Genomic DNA, 20,780 nt, shown 5'->3' on the forward strand with positions numbered 1-20,780 from the left:
TTGAGTAAAAGCAAGCAGACACACAAGTCACCTACTACATACAGAACAGGCAAGTCCTCGAGGTGAGTGCACATTATGGTCTCCGGGGACTGCTGGATGCGGGAGTGGGGGCGGCTGCTGACAGGTATGGTGTCCTGTTTGGAGTGATGAAAAGCTGCTGAAATTAAATACATGAGGAGAGCTACACAACTCTGTGAACATACCAAAGAAACCATGGAAATGTATATTTTTAAAAGAGTGAGCTTTACAATATGTAAATTATAAAGCAAAACAAAGTAATTCTGGAATGAGGCTGATGGCTAAGGTTGCTAAATAATGTATTTCTTTACTCTTCAATTTTTAAATTGCAGGGATAAAACTTCAAGGAATTAAAAGGGAAACTGATCCCTGGCCAGGGAGCTCAGTTGGTTAGAGCATCATCCCAATGAGTCAAGGTTGTGGGTTCGATCCTACAGGACACAACCAGTGAATGCATACATAGGTAAAAACAGGTCTCTCTCTCTCTCAAAATCAATCAATAAATATCTTTTAATTACTAAAAAAGAAAATGATTACATATCTCATACTCATTTTCATACATAGGAAATATATATATCTAAAGGCCAAAATATAAAGTATCACAGTTGACTACATGTCTCATGAGATAGGAATTTATTCTTGTGATAACTATATATAAATGGAAACTACCTGAATTTTGACATAAAAGAAAGAAAAAAGTGAAATTTATATGTAAACCTAAAAAAAAATGAATTTTTCCTAAAGGTTGTGTTCTAAAAAAATTTCTTCTTTACAACTTTAACTACAGTGATAGCAGATCTGCCTGTCTTTCTTTTTATGCAAACTTTTATCACAATAAGTAAAATTTTTATGTTCTCTCTCTCTGAGGAATAAAATGAAAACACACACACACACATACACACACACTGAGTACATCCAAATGTAGAATATTTGGATTGCAACCCTGACCTCTATCTGATTTTTCTCCCTCAGGAGACACGTCTTTAAAGAAGCAATTTCAATGCTTAACCTTGTATTCCTTTGGTAAATTCACTTTTCTTCTATTTTGCATAATTCCCTTATAAATCTTCCAAGACTTTATAACCTAAGTCTCCAAATGAAATGAATATGATTTTGCTTTGTGTTCAAAATAATGGTTATTTTTTTTATTTCACATCATTTTTATATCGGCGGCTTTATATTTTAAAGTATTGCTTTCAAGCCGGTTGAAAAACACTTTGTGTTAAAACAGTAAATGTTTTCACGTACCATCCTTATACCTCCAAGGTTAATGCCAACTCAAAGGCATTTTAGAGAGTGCACGACGTGTATTTCTCTCTTGCTGTTTAAAAACATATAGTATTTACATAAATTCAAATTCTCCATGGAAGACAGTGTGAATAAAAAATACATACGTCCGTCCAACCACATACAGACACACGTTTTACTTGCTTGGAGAGCAGAACAAAAAAAAAGATACCGTACTTTAATTAAGGCCTTCTTTAACGTTTCATAGAAATCTAGCTTTCAAATGCTTAAAATTTCCCTTTGCTTTATTAACAGAAAAGTGTAAATCCAAGGTTCATTGTGTACCTGTGGCCTGTTGCTTCAACTGCAGCCAAATGTTTTATCCAAGATCTTATCTCAAAATCCGCAGAGAGCGCTGGGATGTGGTGCAAATGGTACAGAAGCCGTCACTGTATGCAGGCGCCTCGCGAAGCGTGCTGGGCGTGTGCCCCTCACTACCGGGGACCTGTGATCTTCGCTGGGCCCGCGTGGCCCATGTACAGGGTGAATTTTCATGTGTGCGTTTCAGCCACAGACAACCTTTACAGCAGAGCTACAGTTCCTCAGCTGCCAAGGACAGACCCCACATCTTTCGTAGCTAAAGGCCTCAGACCTTGCAGGTAAAGTCATCAAACATACTTGCATCCATTCAGAAATGATTCAGTTAGCTATTGGAATATTTTGTATTTACAATGTGCACCATGAAAAGCAAACGCTAGCTGCATGGTAAATTGCATATATGATAAAATGAAATTCTCTTGTTGCAAAGAAACTTTTTTTTTATGTCTTGAAAGTGTTATCCAAACTCACACTGTATTATGTGTAATATTTTATAGTGAACGGTGAGGCATAAATTCAACATTAAATAATGAACTCAAAGTTCTTATGTGTTCTAATCGGTCATGATGATATTCCTAGGCTTTTATAAAAGAGGTATTTCTTTTCCTTAGAAGCATGGGATTATCTTTTTAAAATACATTTTTATTTATTTCAGAGGGGAGAGGGAGAGAGAGAGAGAAACATCAATGAGGAGAGAGAATCACTGATCTGCTGCCTCCTGCGTGCCCTCTACTGGGGACCCAGTGTGCAACCTGGGCATGTGCCCTGACTGGGAAGAGCCACGCCGGCCGGGTGGGATTATATGTTTTTTTCTTTCTGCACATGTTAAAAGAAGGACTTGGAAGAATAAAATGTGTCTACAGATCCAACCTGACACTGAGCCTCAGAGCTGACGAGTTTACACGCTGGGGCACATTTCCCAGCTTCCTTTCCTCATACAACTCAGGCTTCCGATGCATCTCCCGTCACCCACCTCAGAACGGCTGCAAAACGGAAACAAAACCCTCGGAAGAAAAGTGACAACCCTTTTGTTTCCAGGAGAGCCTTCCTCTGTCGTCTGCGGCGGTGAGCGCCCCAGTCCCGCGCCTGCCAATGCTACCCGTCTGCCAATTACACAAGCTGCTTCCCAGACATCAGACACAAATTCCACAAGACTGCTGTGCAAGCTCCCCTAATTAACCATCAGCTTAATTAGACAATTTACTGTGTAATTAGCAGGCAATTAGTCAACACCTCTCAGATCTTACTGACTGCTGTGACAGCCCTTCCGTCTCTCCGCATTCCACCGCACCAGCGCCCGCTCCTCGGCCTCCACCTGGCGCCACGCGGGTCTGGGCAGGGGCGTGGGGAATCGGACATGACGGAGGGGGCTGTCCAGGTGGAACCTGTCCAATCACCGAGCTGCTTGGGAACTTGTCTTTTATGAAGGTGGGCGGTCCTACCTTGAAGATACTCTAGGTACCTGCTCCAGGAATGCCAAGAGGACCAACTTCTTACCATGTCTCAGTTCACATTTTAAGGTAAAGCGCTCTGCACTGAACGTACTGTTATGCTCTGCGACGGGCTCTGTACGGTCATTTGAGTACAATTTTTGATCTGTGTAGACCTGTTACTGGTGGAGATGGGCTTCTTGGGGTGCTGCTGGAATAAGACTTTACTGAGCCCCCCACAGGTGGATGAGCTATTGTGGGAAGCTTTATTTCTGTGGAGTTTCCGAGATCCCGTCCCCCTCCATCCCACCATGAAAAAGTCCCGTTTTGTCATCAGCAGAGAGAGCTGGCTAACGCCACGCCCGGAGCCTGCGCTCCATGTTGAAGCGCAGTCCTGCCCAGGAGCTGCCTCCCAGCTGCAGTCCCCTGCGTGTGGGGGCCGAGGGCCGCACGGGTGTGGAGGGAGACAGGTGAGGGCCAGGAAGCGGGGAGGCAAGGGGAACAGAGAGCGCACTCCTTTATCATGTATCCCCACACTCTGCCCCTCCAGCCAATGATCTTTGTTTCCAGGTTAGACTGACAGACAAGCACCTCCCCTGCGTCACCCTGACTTCACTGCGCATGTGCCCGCCTCCCCCTTTGCTGGACCCCTCCCCCAGTGATGTGTGGGGAGTAGACCGGTGGCTCCCTGGGGAGTGTGACGTTGCAGCTTCCTGGTGAAGCTGCCCAGATGGCCATGCGGATCATGTCTGGCCTCCCCTTTGCCCTCTGCCTATTATGAATATTAATAACTAGCGAATGACAATGGTAACAAACCTACTAGACTAAATCCCATTAACAAAGGGAGGCCAAATGTAGACTATTGACTCTACCAATGCCTGAGGTGCTTATAGGTGGGGAGCAAATATGTGAATAACTAATATGATTTACTATAAAAACCACAACTTAAAATGTAGGGTAAAACATCACCTCCTATAGGGGAGGCTCCCAGGGAGGGAGGAAGTGCTGAAGAACCCAAGGATGCACTCCCGGAAAAGAGCCTGAAACCTGTCGGTCTCCTAAAGAAGGACATGAAAGCTGCAAACATGGTATTTATCCAAGAAAGTGCAGTTGTTCATCACCAAGCAGTGACGTTTACCAAGTCAATATTCACGACATTGCTCAACGATGTATTACATTTCAGCCCGGCTGGTGTGGCTCAGTGGTTGAGCATTGACCTATGAACCAGGAGGTCACGGTTCAATTCCTGGTCCAGGCACATGCCCAGGCTGAGGGCTCCATCCCCAGGGTGGGGCATGCAGGAGGCAGCCCATCAATGGTTCTCATCTTTGATGTTTATATCTCTCCCTCACCCTCTCCCTTTCTCTCTGAAATCCATAAATTAAAAAAAAAAAAAAAGATGTGTTACATTTCAAAACACAGTAGTCTGGCTGATTCCATAGGGAACTAGTCAATAGGCACTTTCTGACTCCGTCACGGGAAGGTCACAGGGCCCGCCCCCAGAGGCTTACAGGAGGGAGAGGAACTAAGGGACAAACACAAAGGGAACCCACTCTGCCGTCAGTGGAGTGAGATTGTGCAACAGCCAGAGAATAAGGAGAAGACAGCCGTGGGCCGACAAAGCCACGCGGCCTCGGGTCACCACTGGCCCTTTCCTATCTGAACAGGAGAAGTTTAAAAACGTGGAACGGTGAAATGAAGGCATAGGCGATGCAAACACAAGCCCGGTGGTTGGACTGGCCGAACCAGAAGAGAGCCTGCGTGAGGGGAAACGCGGAAGGTATCACTGAGATGAGGAGTGGGAGTGACACTATGATCAGCAGCGACTTCCACACTGAATTATGTGATTGCTCAGCTGACACCTCTTGAGGCGCCTGTTGTCTATACAATCCCGTTTAAGCTACGTGCCTACTAGTAAGTACACAGCCTTTCCCACAGTCTCTACAGCTACCAACGTAACACTCAGGGGCTGAACCCTAGATAGGCTGGGCCCATCGGGCCAGGGACGACATGTGTTCGCCCTTCTACCTCCAACAAAGACGCATCTCCACCCGCGGCCATCGCCCTGCTTACAACATTGAGGGGCAAGTATCTCATCACCTCACTCACATATGGAATCTAAGGAACAAAACAGCTCCAGAGACATGGAAGCATGGAACAGACTGACCAATCTCAGAGGGAAGGTGGGGGTGGGTGGGAGGAGATCCACCAAAGCCTTGCATGCATGGATGCATAAGCCATGGACACAGACAACAGGGTGGGGAAGGCCTGGGGCAGGGGCGGGTGGGCTGGAAGGGGTCAATGGGGGGGGGGCATATGTGATACTTTCAACACTGAAAATTTAAATGGAAAACACAATTGAGGGGGAAGCTCTGCTTAGTAAGGAACAGTTTTAGTCCAAGAATCCCGCTGCCTGATGTTAACCTTCAGCCGTCCTGTGTCTACTCTGCACGTGAATTAGAGTTACGTTTTCTGGAGCAAAGGTCATTTCTGCATCTATATGTACAGGACATTAGGAAGTGCTCTCAGCATACAGCGCTGGTCAGCGACAGGCAGGCTGGCATTTTTAGATAAATTTAAACTTTAATTGAGGGAGGATCTGGCAGAAGAGTCATGATGAGTCATTCCAAACATGTGGGATTTTGTGGAAAACTTCCAAAGGATTAAGCAGAACCGGAGGGAAAGGGCAGTGGACTTAGCTCAAGTGTAGGCACAGATGGGGGGAGGCCGGGCCAGGGAAGGTAGCTGGTGCAGGAAAGGCCGTTCGGCTGAAGATTTCTCCACAAAACCAGCCACTGCCCAGAGCATGGGATCACGCCCACCTTCAGGAGCAGCGGGGCTGGACTGCGGTCCATTGTAAGTCAAAAGGAAAAGGAGCCGAGGGAGAATTGCAATTTTAAAATGGCAAGTCTCCCCACGTGTAAGTACATATGTCTTCTGAGAAATATTTTTATTGATTTGAGAGAGAAGGGAACGGAGAGGGATAGAGAAAGAGGAACATGGATGAGAGAGAAACATACTTCAGCGGCCTCCTGCACGCTCCCTACTGGGGATCAAGCCCACAACCTGGGCATGTGCCCCGAACGGGAACTGAACCAAAGACCTCTTGGTCCACAGGCAGATGCTCAACCATTGGGCCACACTGGCCGGACAGTACATATGTCTTTAATAAAATTTGACAGTGAGATAATCACGGGGTTTTGATTTAAAGTTTTCAAGGGAGGGTAAGAGTATGCCTACAGAGTAAAGACTACAAACCTTGTTAAAAAGCAGTAAACAAACAAAAAAAGCAGTAAACTACACAGGCAAAGGGGGCATACTAACTGCATTTAATTTAATAATTTAATTTAATAATCCAAACTGCATTAATTTCAACCGAAGACTGTACCATCCAAACATACCCAGAATGTGGGTATTTTTTATTCATTAAGCGTAAAACCTGGGAAAGAATGATGTGAGACAGGATGAGGACAGAATGAGTTTTTTAAGCAGCAGGGTTATACTTTAAGGAAATTTCCTTGAGCTATTAAGTATGAGAATTTTCCATGAACCCAGACACCAACTGCTTACAAGACAAACAAACCAAAAAAGAACTGAATAAGAGGTATTTTCCATTTCAGGTGAGGTTCTTCCACCAGCTAACCCAGATCATATTGTACATGTCGATTTACACCATTAAAAAGTCTATTTGAGTCTCCCCTTGTCCACTCGACCAAAATGATTAACTAATTAACAAGTGTGAAATCACTGCCTGAAACAGAAAAAAAGTGAAGACATAATTATATTGGAAAATTGATTGGCCTGCTTCGTAGTCAACTAGCCCAAAATGTGAAATAAAGGTTAAAAAAACCAAAACCCTGAGAGCAATTTAAGTAGCTTTAACAATGTACCTGGTTAAAAATATAGTTGGCTACAATGAAAGGATTTACACTTAATGCTAGAAGTACATGCATTTCTCTGTGTGTGGAAACATAATCTATATTTTTCTATTGAACAAAGTCTGGGATCCATGGCGCGGTTCCAAATGGTAATTCGTTTAGAACTTTGGGGAGCGCTGGGATGTAGCTTTTATTACACATTCTAATTTGCAAGATTTAGCTTCAATATTGCAAGTGTGTGCACAAAAGGGCGTGAAAACACACACACACTGTTTTGCCGCTGAAGCAACCAGGATTGCTTCGTAGCCGAATTGGCTCAGTCGTCTTGAACATGTGGATGAAATCTCCCAGAGGAGGACCACATGTAAATGACAGCCTTCAAATAAACCCATCCTTCACCACTGGACCATGAGTCCATTCTGGATTTCAAGAAAATAAATCTATAAGTCACAAACGAAAGCAACTAGCTGGGTGAAAATCAAACTATTCCTACACGGATATTATTTGTAGTTTTAGGATTTCAGCATCTCCTAGATGAGACATTTATGTAGAATATGATTACATATTTATAATTCCTTATTTTTATGCATAGGTATACATCAGGAGATAATACCACTCTCTACGTAGAAATTAGCGATGGGCCAAATTTGAAACTAGAACGACAGCAGGGGAAATAATGCATTGGCTGCTGTTCATTTGTGGTTTCATAGACTTCCACGCTAAGGTCATGGAGAAACTCAATGGTAAAATAAATGTTTCATTTAATCTTTAAGAAAGTACAGATCTTTATTGCTAAAATGCACTGCAAAAGTAATTGTGATTTTTCCGTATTGTAATCCGAACAGACGTACCCAGCCTGTAGACCACGGCTATGTAACATGTTTGTGAAGTGTTTCCTAACAAGGCTAAGGGTTATTTTCAGCATGTACAGTCCTGACGTGACTCCTGCGTTCCTGCCTGCTTGACGGGTGCTCGCGATCTGTGCCAACGTGGGCAGCTACGATCCTATGGACCGAACCAAGCGTCTTGAGATCCACATGGAAGAACGGACCACCTATACGGTAAAAAGTCTGCAGATCTTGTTCTGGGAAGGACAGCCGAACTCTTCAGGAAGAAAACAAAAGGAAAGGCTTGCCGATAGGATAAGGGAGCGGCCTCGCAACGTCCCCTCCTGCCTGTGAAAAACACGGCCGCCCCGCCAGCAAGCCCAGTGCCGTGTCCTTGAGGGCGAGATCACGAGGCGTGGGAGCCAGCCCCAGCCCTGCCCGCGAGGCTCCAGGCGGCCTGCCACCTGCAGAACCCACAGCAGGTCACTGGCTGTTGCCGGCCGCTCCCTGTGGGTGGGCTGACGTGCGTGATGGAGAGAGCAGCCCTGTGGTTCCGTGGCAGAGCCAGGGGCAGGAAGGAATATTGCTAGTGATCAATAGAGGCCGGCTTTCCTCAAGGGCCCGTGCCCAGCTGCACAGGCTGCACCGCCCTCAGGACTCCGCATGTGCCGTGTCCCCGGAAGCATTCAAGAACAGCGTGTCTCTTCTGTCAGGGCTACGGACACAGGGCCTGGGACAGTGTGGCCAGACAATGTCCATGTCCCTTCCTAACCCTGCGCCACGCTGATCTGTTCCCCCACATTCTCTGCCTTCTTAACCTTTTTAAGGCTAACTCAACAACCTGCGTCTGCCTGTACGACCCACGCGCTTAGAAATCCCACGGGCACGTGCCCTGCCAACCCGGGCCTGTGCCCTGACCATGTTCACATGGACACACACTCTAGAAAGAAACACAGGATGTGAACATTTTAAATTGGCCTTTCCGCCTCTGATGGGGAGCAATACTCAGAGCAGTCAATGTTTTAGGTGTCAACTGTCTGTTCACACGGCCTTGAAAAAAACCTTCAATATGCCGCTGCGAGAAGCCTATTTATTCATTTATTCACTGGCTTAGGCAACAAATATTTATGACGCATTTATCACACTCTTCCTGGACACTGAGTGTGGATGTGCCACAAGGTTGGATTTGATGGAAACAGCTACAATCAATACTTTGAGTCCAAAGAAATAATGAAGAGCCTTTGATATTTCTCAGTGTTTACTTTTCAGTATTTTATGTTGAAACTCATCATGTGTTCACCTCCTTATCCAATCATTTGACGTTATTACAATGACATACATGCATCTAAGACATTTTGTTACTAAAAGTCAATCCCAAGTTCACTAATACCTAAGGACAACTTATAAATAGAATGAAATTTCACTTAGGCTTGAACTTGGGTTAGGAGAGTGATAAACACTTCTCGATTTATCTGTGTTGTGGTGAAGGTATATGCAACCTGTAGTTAGATGTTATAGATGTTATATGTTTGCAGTATGTAATGTGTAGCTAACTGAGATGAAGAGAAGTTACGATGTAATTAACAATTTTTTTTTTAATGTTTTTATTGATTTCAGAAAGAAGAAGGGAGAGGGAGAGAGCAAGAGAGAAACATCAAGGATGAGAAAGAACCATTGGCCGGCTGCCTCCTGCTCGCCCCCTACTGGGGATCGGGCCCGCAACCTGGGGATGTGCCCTGACCAGGAACTGAACCGTGACCTCCTGGTTCATAGGTCGATGCTCAGCCACTAGCCAGGCAAAAACAAAATGTTTTGATTTCCCATCAGCATAATGTGAACACAGGCCAGGAGTTTACTTTATGTAACCTGCCCAGTCACACTAGCATCTCCCTGGTATGCCCGATAGTCTAGCTGAAACCGAGGGAGGCAGACTGATTTCTCTCCCACCTTTGCAAAGTGTCAACCTGAACTCAATGTGTACTGACATAAAGCAATCTGTGATGTAGTTAAGCATTTTGATGGCGGCACTGTGAGCATCCTCCTCCTAGAGCAGCCGTGGGCAAACTACGGCCCGTTTGAAATGAATAAAACTATTGAAAAAAAAAGACCGTACCCTTTAATGTAATGATGTTTACTTTGAATTTATATGTGTTCACACAAACACTCCATCCATGCTTTTGTTCCGGCCCTCCGGTCCAGTTTAAGAACCCATTGTGGCCCTCGAGTCAAAAAGTTTGCCCACCCCTGTAGAGCACGAGCAGGACCGAGGGAAGGGAGAGCCGGGACGCGGGGACACGGGAGGAATGACTGACCGGGGAGGAGGCTGTCTTCCACGTCATTTCACACAGAAGCAGACACAGATCTTTCTGCAGCTGACATGGAACGTCTGATCGCCCGCCTCCCTACAGCGAGCCCATGCAGCCGTTACACAGGCCGCGCAGGGAGCGACAGGGTTTCTCTGCGCCGAGAGAGCAACGGCGTCTCCCTGGAAGGCCCTGGTCTCCACGGCACAGCCCCTGAGGCCTCAATTCGGCCCCGAGAAACACCGAGAGCAGAGAGAGATCTACCGGATAGAAATCAAACGCATGTTCCAAACTGCCCCCTGATAGGAGGAAAGGTAAAGAAAGTCCCCTGAACACATCTGCTGTAGGAATCAGTGCCATATTCAGCTGCCAATCTGGGGAGCCCCCTTAGCCCCCCCACCCCCCAAGCAGGACAGGAGGACACAGCTTCCAGCACTGCCCCGCCACGGCTCTCATCTCTGCGACCTCCGGCCTCCCAGCAGGCTTGTAATTTCTCTGTCCCACGTAGGCTCGGCAAACGGCGCTGCATCAAAACTGCATCGTGAAATATTAATATTTCCTGTGATAACAAAACGCCACGGAATAACCTCTGTCATGTGAAGAGCACCCACACTGCAAATGCCAAGATTCTGCGTGTTAGCGCCCGTTGAGCAGAGTCTTGCGTTGGCACAATAAGTGGCCGGCTGGCCGGGGGCGCATCTAAGCTGCTGTGCTCTGACGTCACACAGAGGTAGGGCGCTACACCCCGGGAACGGACGGCTTTCATAGAGCCTGTGTGTGTGCCACTGGGGAGCATACGCAGCATTTCAAACGTGCGAAGGCACCGAAGCTCAACAGGCAATTCTCTATTCACAACAGGCATCATTAGTAACTAGGGACAATGTAAGAAACACACAAACAAACATAATAATAAATCTCTAGGAGGCAAGTAGGCTAGTGGGCAAAAGCCTGCATGGAAAATCACTGCTTTTGAAACGGGCGTTATATAACCCAGGGTGACATCATTGCTTCGGTCGGTTCGAGCTTCACAGGTGCATTTAAGACAGCCTTGCACAGATGCTCTGTGTCCCCCACCATCTCCGGGGGTGACAGAGCGCGTCCTGACCCCACCCTTCTGTTTTATGTGCCAAATTTAATTTGCATTTGCTCATCACTGTCCTTCGGAAATGGCCCCACAGACTCCGGAACGGAGAGATTAGATTCAAATTGGAGGGTTAGGAGGGAGGGAGTGGCCACAGTGGCTTCTGCTGCTGGTCTTAATAAAGGGGGCTGCCCTGAGCTGCAGAAGGAGACGGCGCCCCGAATCGATGCCTGTCACTGGTGGAGGGAAGGCAGGTTTCTCTGATGAACCAGAATTCAATTTTGCGAGTAAAGAAAACAGCAGCTCCAGAGCAAACACTGGCTGCTGTGGCTTGTTTGCTTGTGTTTTATTCTGGCTACACTTCCTCAGGAGTCCCCGGTGAGCAGCCTGTTTGGGCTTACATGTACACACGCTCACGTGCTGTAACCGCCGCCCTTCAGGGCTATTAGAGGCTCCGCGTTCCCCCAGGGGGTTCAACCTCTGATGACGGCTTCCGAGCCCTTCGCAAAGGATGGATTGAAACAAAGACAAATATGGGATCAATATTCCACAAGGTTGTGAACGATCGATTAAGGATATTCTACAGCTTAATTCACTGCGTTCTATATGTTTTCACCCGTTGCTTCAGCAGAATATTTCTAAACATTGAGCCAATATTTTTTGGAAAAAGGACCTCCCTTTAGCTACTTAAACATAACATATTTACGGAGTCTTTCCTCACGCCGTGGTTCTCCTAACTTCCGAGGCTCCCCTGGATTTTCTTGACTCGGCTTGCTCACCGCCCCTTGTCAAGCTGCCGGGGGAGACAGCCGCGTTCTCGCCGTGACGGTGCCCGCGACAGCCGTCCGGGAAGCAGCAGAGCGCGCTTAATGGGCAGGTTTGTTCTCTATTATTTTCTTTGCCTGAGGACCAGGCTGATTTAAATAACGATGCTCTTTTCCTAGCCACTGCATTCCCGCCTTCTTACACATTAGTTATCACTAACTACCAGTCAGCACTAAACACATCGATAGGTTGCGCATTTAAAGTTTCATCGATAAAGGTTTCAGAAATGTTCAGTTCTGCTGCTCATTCCTGAATCGCAGCCACGGGAGGAGGCAGCCCTCCGCCGTGGACGCACCCACTCGGGTCGCACACGTCCGTGCGCCTCGTGTCCTTCCAAAAGCGGCTCTCGACCAGAACCTGTGGTTTACTTTCTCCTCGGCCTGCGTGCGGGTGGCGTGAGCACAGAGTCCACCGCGACGCCAAATGAAACTCAAGCCGATGTGTTTGGGGCAAAGTGTCTGCATTTAAAAATTCGAGAAAAATCTTACGTGTGACCAGCACCAACGACTCACCCCGAGACTCCTTCCGGCATGAACTAGATCCTGGGATGACGTGCAGACCCCCCCCCCACTGTCTCCCTGTGAGTGGGGGGCCCACATCCTCACTCACACACCCAGAAATCACAAAACAATGAATAAGAACTCGTGTGATGGTGATTCTTAAAGGAGACAGCTGCTTATGTAATGCTTATACTTTTGATGCTTTCTAGACAAAACAAGATGAGAAACAGATGCTCCCCCCACCCGCACCCCACTTTCGATGGGACGGAAGGAATAGAAGGAGAGTACAGACGGATGTGACCTCAGGTCTCGTCCGGTAGTTTCATAACGATCAGTGCTTGGTCAGAAAAGTCTTCCCACCACAGGGCTCCTGCCCTCATGGGAACACACGCTAGACATGTAAACACGGCTCAGAAGCACTTTCTTACCTTGTCCAGAGAGAACGTCTTGGTCAGCGCGAAGCCCCAGCCGGCCTCAAAGGCCCTGCGGATCATCGTGGTGCTGGTGGCGGGCGTGGCGCTGGCGAGGCCGAACGGGTTGATGAACCGCAGCCCCGCCATCTCCACGCGGATGTCCACCAGGTCGATGGGCGTGTGGAAGAGCGGCAGCGCGGGCCTGGCGGGAACGGTGGCTGCGAACTGCGACTGCGGGGAGGAGAGCAGCCAGGTTGGTCTGTGTCACCGCGGACCCCCCAGCATCTTCACAAAACCCAGCATGTCAATTCGTGCGGTTTATTCTTTTATGTTTTTATTGGTTTCAGAGAGGGAGGGAGAGGGAGACAGAGATAGATCAACGTCAACGATGAGAGAGGATCATGGACCGGCTGCCTCCTGCACGCCCCCCACTGGGGATGGAGCCCACAATCTGGGCCTGTGTCCTGACCGGGAATCAAACCCGGGACCCTTTGGCCCTCAGGCCGATGGAAAGAAAACAAATAGAATCTGGAACTACCATGGCCCACGGTGATATTATTCCATCATCACTCTCCCGCCCTGTCCTGCTACACCTGGCCGGGCCATGGAATGACAGAGAAACGTGCATGTGTAATGATATGTTGTTGGGGAAAAGCAAATCACATCATAATTAGGCATTCAACTGCATTTCCCCCTAATTTGTTTGACTGGAATTTTTTTTGGAAAACAAAAAAAGCCCCGTGAAAAGCAAGGCCATGGGTGGTGCTCGATTCAAATGGAGAAGAGACAATCGCCATCACCACGTTCCATCGGATGTGAGCCCATGGGGGGGGGGGCTTTCCCTCCCTCGTTCTCCCGGGTTTCACTGCGATGTGGCTGCGAGGGGCCCTCTCTGGGGGCCGTGCTCCGGAAGCAGCCACGCCAAGACCATTCTAAGGCGGAGGATCACCAGCCCCGTGGAGCTCCCTGCGGCTGGAGGGATCGTGGGCCGGATGAACGCGTTTACTAACTGGAGCTCGGTTTCCTCGCCTTTTGAAGAAATATCCATGGAGGGAAGGAAAGAAAGCCACCTGCAACGGCGAAACCAATTTGGAGGCCCTGCTCCGAGGAAAAGGCCCGGGAACAGGGAGTGTAATTATAACGTAAAACCAGATGCCGGCCCTCCGTTCCGCGGCGACTGTTCGTAACGAAAACTTTAGAAAGACATGAGGTGATAGAAATGTCTCTTTAAAAATAACGACCCCATTTTATCCTCCTTTTAAAGGATGTGGTCTCGTTGCTCATAATAAGATATTGGAACCTGAGCAGCGAAGAAGGGCACAAACTCAAATTATCTTCATGCAAATCACTGGCATCCTTTCCCCGCTGAAACTACCTCTGCCCCGACGACCGGCCCTGACGCAGCTGTGGGCAGCTCTATTTATGAAGCCTGCTGTACACTAGGCCATGTGACAGGGGCTGGGAACACAGCAGTGACCAAAGCACATTTTCTGGTCTCGTGGATCTTTATAGTTACGGTGTGATGGTGGGCAAGGAAGGAGACAAACAACCACCTGACCGGGTGGTCAGTGGTTGGGGGTCGACCTATGAACCAGGAGGTCATGGTTGTATTCCTGGTCAGGGCACAGGCCCAGGTTGCGGGCTCGATCCCCGGTAGGGGGTGTGCAGGAGGCAGCCGAGCCATGATTCTTTCGCACTATTGATGTTTCTATCTTTCTCTCTCTCTCTCCCTTCTCTGAAATCCATAAAAATATTAAAAAAACACAAAACAATACATCAGTGTGTGTGTGTGTTGTGTGTGTGTGTGTGTGTGTGTGTGTGTGTGTGTGTGATATTGTCGTTTATAACAAAAACATTGCTTTGGAACTTACTAACTTACTCCCAGTTCTGTGAGCTGCTCTAGCAAATTAATAGAACCCAAGGAAGGGGCGGGGCAAGCTCTGATGGACAGCCCGCCCTCAGTCAGAAGTGCAGGCAACAACCTGGACATGGGATTGGCATCCTATGCTGGGGGAGTCACTGGAACCTCCGATCTGTAGTTGGTCGGAAGCACAGATGAGAGCGGGGCTTGTGACAGGCATCGTGTAGGACTGACCCCTCCCCTGTGGGATCCGACACCGCCTCCAGGAAGATACTGTCGGCCCTAGTTAAACTGTAGGACACCCAACGTCCTGAGCACTGCCTGCTGGTGTGGGGAACCTGCTGCCGACACTAACACATTGGAATTGGACCCGGAACCCCAGACAGTGTGTCTTTACATGGGTTCTGCTCAGAAACAGAATGCAGAGTATGTGGGCGGGGCCTGCTGTGGGCGGGGCCAGGGCAGGTCTCCCTGAGGTCCCCATGGAGGGCCCTGCCTGGAAACAGCATCTGAGCAGGTCCCAGGAGGAGGAGCCGGGGTCACTGATGCATCTTTGACTTTGAAATGAATGGTCCAATGTACCCACTGAGCTTCAGCAATAACATTGGTTTCTTTCACCTCCCACTGATGGTAGCACCGCCCAATGAGGAAGCAGCGCAGGGCCCATAGCACAGAGCCCCTGCATCATGCACCCACGGGTGTTTGAAAAATTTTTAAATGTATTTTTATTGCCTTCAGAGAGGAAGGGAGAGGGAGAGAGATAGAAACATCAATGATGACAATCATTGATCAGCTGCCTCCTGCACGCCCCCTTACTGGGGATGGAGTCTACAACCCGGGCATGTGTCCTGACTGGGCATCGAATCTGGACCTCCCGGTTCAGGTTCATAGGTCGACACTCAACCACTGAGCCATGCCGGCTGGGCCCAAGGGTGTTTTAGAAGGAAAGAATCGCGAACTGGCTTTAAGAAATGACTTGTCAGTTAGCCAAGGATCCCCCCAAATAATATATAACATGTTTACAAAATTTCCAAAGTGTCAATCAAGAAGGTAACAATGACTGTGTTTACAGACCCAGGGGAAAAGGTGGTGACCCGTGGAGACAAGATGTCAATGTCAATGGCCAACGAGAGAACCGCCTGGTGCCGGGCACAGGGTGGTGCCGACAGCAAGTCCACGGAGCACAAAGGGGCCGAGAGGTTGAGGTGCGAGTGCTGGAGGGAAATAAAGGAGGCTGACATTTCAGAACAGTGACAGCAGCGGCCTGAAATCTGAAGACCTGGAATCAAACGCTCAACACGGTAAGTCAACAACCTACCGGCGGCACCGGCGTTTGTGCTGACCTCCTGAGCCCTGTGCTTCTGGGAGAAGGTTTGGAAACAGGTGAGGGTGGGGACAGGATGCAGGGAGGAACCAGGTAGTGGCACATTGCGACCCTAACCCTATCAGTTAGGCCTCTTTATTTATTTTATTATTAAAAAAAAATATATATTTTTTTATTGATTCCAGGGAGGAAGAGAGAGGGAGAGGAACATCAATGATGAGAGAGAATCATGGATCGACTGCCTCCTGTACACCCCACACTGGGGATGGAGCCCGCAACCTGGGCATGTGCCCTGACCGGGAATCAAATCGTGCCCTCCTGGTTCATAGACAGATGCTCAGCCACTGGGCCACACCAGCCGGGCCAGTTAGGCCTCTTTAAACCTCACTGGCCTCATCTTTAAAACACCTATTGTGGGCCCCGGCCGGGTAGCTCAGTTGGTTAGAGCATCATCTGGATTCACCAAGGTTGTGCTTTGATGCCTGGTCAGGTACATATGAGAAGCAACAGATGAGTGCCTCAGGAAGTGGAATAACAGACTGACATTTTTTCCTCTCTTCCTTGCTCTCTTTCAAATCAACAGTAATTAAAAACCCCACCGCTGAGAAGGGTGGCTGCGAGGCTCAGGAGAAGGTCCCTGACATCTGGCAAGCGTTTCAGTCCTGGCGTGGGGACCCTGTGCTGTCTCAGCATGACCTTCCCGAAGGCCCGGAGCAGGTGAGGGAGGGACCCGCCGGACTTCCGCTTCCCATGCACTTCCTGCGTCTGCGTCCTTCCCAGCGGATCCCTGATATCCCGTATCTGACTCAACTTGACCAACCCCTGCAGACAGACACAACTCCGGTTAAAACTGCCAACTGAACCATTTTCCTTTGAATGCGCGCTGGTGCTTTGCTCCCCGGTGACCCTGTCATTAGCGCCAAGAAGCCCCGGCATCAAGGTGCCCGGATTCAGCAGGGAATTCTCAGCACCCAGAGCCCAGGTGGCCGCCTGCGAGTCGCCCGTGTCTCTCCTTCTCTCTCAGCTCTCACTGAGTCAGGCTCTGTCCGGCGTGGGCTGGATTTTTCAGTTATTTCCCCCCGGCCCATCCTGATCCTGAATGATCTGCCTGAAGCAGCAATCTACCGCTATGTCGGGAAGGAACTACCCTGCCTCTATGGAGACCATTTCATTTCCAGCTACTTTTCAGGTCAGACGCTGCCACTTAATAAGGGTTTGGAACCCTACGCGGAGTCACTGAAAGGCATAAAAATTACTTATTAGTCATGGTGCTTTCTCCTCCCATCACCAGCTCGGTGGCTCTGTTTTGATGGCTCCATTAGATACAGGCTCATTCTTCTTTTTCCTCGATGACCTTACAACATGCAGGTGTTATATAAAAAGACCAATCCCCCTTCACACCCACGAAGCTGCATTACCGATGGGATGTTTAATAGGAAAATGGTGTCATGGCTCTGCTACTTCATACTGATTTTAAAACATTACCGAGGGCGGACGCCAAAAACCAACCCGGATGTGCCATCCGAGAGGCCAGGTCTGCCGAGGGCATGACGGGCCCCCCGGAATGTTTCTTTACAAGCGCCCGGAATGGACGTCAGGCCCCAATGACTGTGAGCACATCTGACTTGACTACTTCCCCTGGAGAGGGATAGAAATGAGATCCATGCCCTTCTAACTCCAGTTCCATCTCATGACAGACCGGCTGGAGTCGCCTCGATTCTGAGACCCGGACCACGCGGGAGAACTCAGTGTGGAAGCTGCATTTAGCCATGACCAACTCTGATGGTCTTTTCCGGGAGCTATCTCTATTTCCAATGTAATCCATTAGGATTTATAACTGGGATTTGATTGAAATTCATTGTTTTCAACCTGACAGTGTGGCCAGTGACTTAATATCGCCTTCTTTTCACACAGGGCTTTAAGAGTGGCGCTGTACCTTAAATACGGAAGGACACTTTGTCACTAGGTCTTGAGATTCCAGCGCAGTTGTCATTCGAACAGCGCATACCCCCTGCTCAGTGGAAGAGGAGGGTTTAGAGAACTAGGAGCCAGCTCTGTGGGTATCACTGTTCTGATCCGAAGCCGAGGGGTTTTCAAAAATTAATACGACACGTTGACGATACTCCCCCACCCCCTCCGCCCCTGAAGGCACGTTAAGTGCAAGAACAGGGCAGCCGGCTGTCCATCTCGGAAGCTCCAAATGAAGTCCTCCGCCAGCCCAGCCGATCGGCAGCCCCCGATACTGTAAACTAACCACCAAATTACAGCCTTCCGCCTGCCTCCCCGGTTTCACAGGGCTGCACACCCAAATGCATGCCTGGTGGCTACCCATTCGTCTAGCAGCTGGAAAGATGACACCTGACATTTGGAATCTCTCCCACGAAGACCGCTGCCGGCTTTCCCATTAGCTCCCCGGTGAGACTGTAAGGTCGAATAAGCTGCCGCAGAACCTGCAAAGGGTGAGGGGAGCGCCGACGGCAGCCGGGCCATTTACATTTCTAATTCTCGAACCCTGGCTCTCAGACAGCGTGGAAACCACCGGTGTGTTTCGGGCAGAAGGATGCCTTTGAAGACGCGGCATTAAAGTGGAATTTTAAGCAGCGATAACAAGTGTCTTCTATGTGAAGTGGGCGGGGAAGGTCTCCGAAGCCACAGAGACGTGGACGCAGATAAGTTCCTCCAAGTTTGTTTCCTAAAAGCCCCGATGGTGGTACTTTTTTTTTTTTTTTGCAACTGCTCATCTTTGTCCACAGCAGAAATCTTTAACACGAGGCATGCTTAGGATCATTCTTGAGGTATTTTCACATCGCAAAAATTCTTAGAGGTGGCTTTAAAAATTCTTCCGATCCGACAACGTGGGGCTCCTTTTGAAAATCACTGAGCCCAACAGAAAATAAGATTGTAACTATTCCAGCGGTAAGAAAACGCTGTATTCACGCCCACTAATCTCTCGGGCATAAACATGGGCCTGCTCCCCTTTAGAAAGGTGCTTCCTTTGAGAGACTCCCCGTCAGAAAGTGCTGCTAGCCTGCCTGGGCAGGTAAGGATATCAGAAGACAAAGCCCTTCCCGTCATCTCAAACTGTAAAAAAACAGCAGAAGATGAAAGATTTCATCTATCGATATGAACACACATAATCCAATGGACTCCACAGCCATGACCTGCACGCTGTGCTCCGTTTCAGCTGCCCCGTCCTCAGGGTCTGCCCCCACTTTCTACTCCTGTTGGGTAACGCTGCCAACAGCACACATGGGCCTCTCTAAGGGTCCAGGCTATGTCCAAACGTAGGTAAAACTAATAATACAATTAAAAAGGAAAATTAAAGATAAAAAAAAAAAAACATATGCAGAAGGAACAGGAGACGTGAACGATATAAGACTCAGTCTTGAATTCATCACCACACGGGACTGAGATCACGTTTGTAACGTCAATTTAGCGGCGCTGAGCTGTTCATCACTTCCACCGGGGACAGACAGGGATCCCAACGGCGGAGGCTCGGGCCCCAATCTCAGAGCAGCACAAGCACAAGCCTCGCGTTCCCATGCCATTCCAGCCACAGGTTCTCCAGGAGGAGGCTGAGCTCACGGGAAACCATGGACATATTTAGCAACGATCGAGCTCCTCCTTTCTCTTCCAACGAAAACCACAGGTGACTCACCTTAGGGTCGGCCGTGGCATGAAACTCTCCACGAGGCGAGGAAATCACCGATTCCTTTCACAGAGCTATCGACCTGCCACTGGATGGTAATGACTTTCTGTCAACCTTGACCTGGGGCAGATCTGAACTCAGGACCAGGCACTGTAGCTCATCTCTGAGATACCTAGCTCCCCCAGCAACTAGGGATGCGGATGTGCCTCGATCGAACCGGAAGAAAGGACACAAAACCTCAAGCAGTAGACACGTAGGTCATCAATGCGAGGAATCTGTGATAGTTTTGAAGAAATTTACAGACGCCTATTTCAAAATAGAGCTGGGCCCTGGGCTTGAGGGGCAGGGAGTGGAGGCAATTTCAAGAGGCCACAGAGGCCAGGCCTAAGGTAACAGCAGTCAGCGAGGGGAACATCCATGTTGTCTGTCTGTTCCTATTTAGTTTTAGCACCCTGCACCCAGCACCCTGGCTGGCGGGGGGAGGTGCCCAGGCTACACTCAGAGATGTTACACCTGCCTTCCCCTTCTACTCCAACCTGAAAAGGCAATTAAACAAACACTATGTTGGACGAGTCTGAATCCTTCAGCCAGCCCCTACCTCGTACCGGTCACAGATTTTCCATTTTATATTCCAAACACTATGATTCTTAGCAATATGCATTTTTTAAAGCATATCTGCTTTCTTTCTTTTTTAAAATCACCCCTAAAAGTCTGTTTCTTCCCTTTCATGGGTAAGTAGGAGCAAAGGAAAATAAGTGCTCCTGTTCCTTAGGGCACGTTGATCAGATTCAGGGAAATCAAAAGAAAACAGTGACGTCAACAGAAAAACACCCCTAAGATTCCTTTCAGGTGACAATTGGGACAAAACCACAATCATCGTCAACTGGAGTGAATATTCTCTATGTATTGCAATTTAAAACTTTAGGGGGAAAAAAAACACCTCCCACTCTCTATGAATGCGCGTTCAATTTCACCTTTTCCAGTCTCCCTGGCCTGTCTGCCTTCCCACCCTATTCGCTCCTGCAAACTGAATCTCCACCTTCACTAGCTTCCCTCTGGCCTCGCC

The 20,780-nt window shown here is 48.5% G+C and overlaps 1 protein-coding gene across 4 annotated transcripts in view; it reads right to left on the reverse strand.

Annotated features, from left to right (window-relative positions):
- DPYD (dihydropyrimidine dehydrogenase) overlaps positions 1-20,780 on the reverse strand; it is a 349,138-nt gene that overhangs the window by 126,788 nt on the left and 201,570 nt on the right. For 2 of the 4 annotated variants that reach the window (XR_013997127.1, XM_081111987.1), the window contains exon 13: positions 18,795-19,146. Coding sequence is in view for 3 of the 4 variants with exons in the window: in XM_081111987.1 (XP_080968113.1) it covers positions 18,940-19,146 (207 nt within the window). In the remaining variant the exon portion in view is untranslated. Of the gene's footprint in view, positions 1-12,895; positions 13,112-18,794; positions 19,147-20,780 lie in introns of those variants that run through there. The other 2 variants (XM_081111986.1, XM_081111988.1) reach the window with 2 other exon arrangements.

This window comes from Myotis nattereri, assembly GCF_964212035.1.
Source record: "Myotis nattereri genome assembly, chromosome: 18".
NCBI lineage: Eukaryota > Metazoa > Chordata > Mammalia > Chiroptera > Vespertilionidae > Myotis > Myotis nattereri.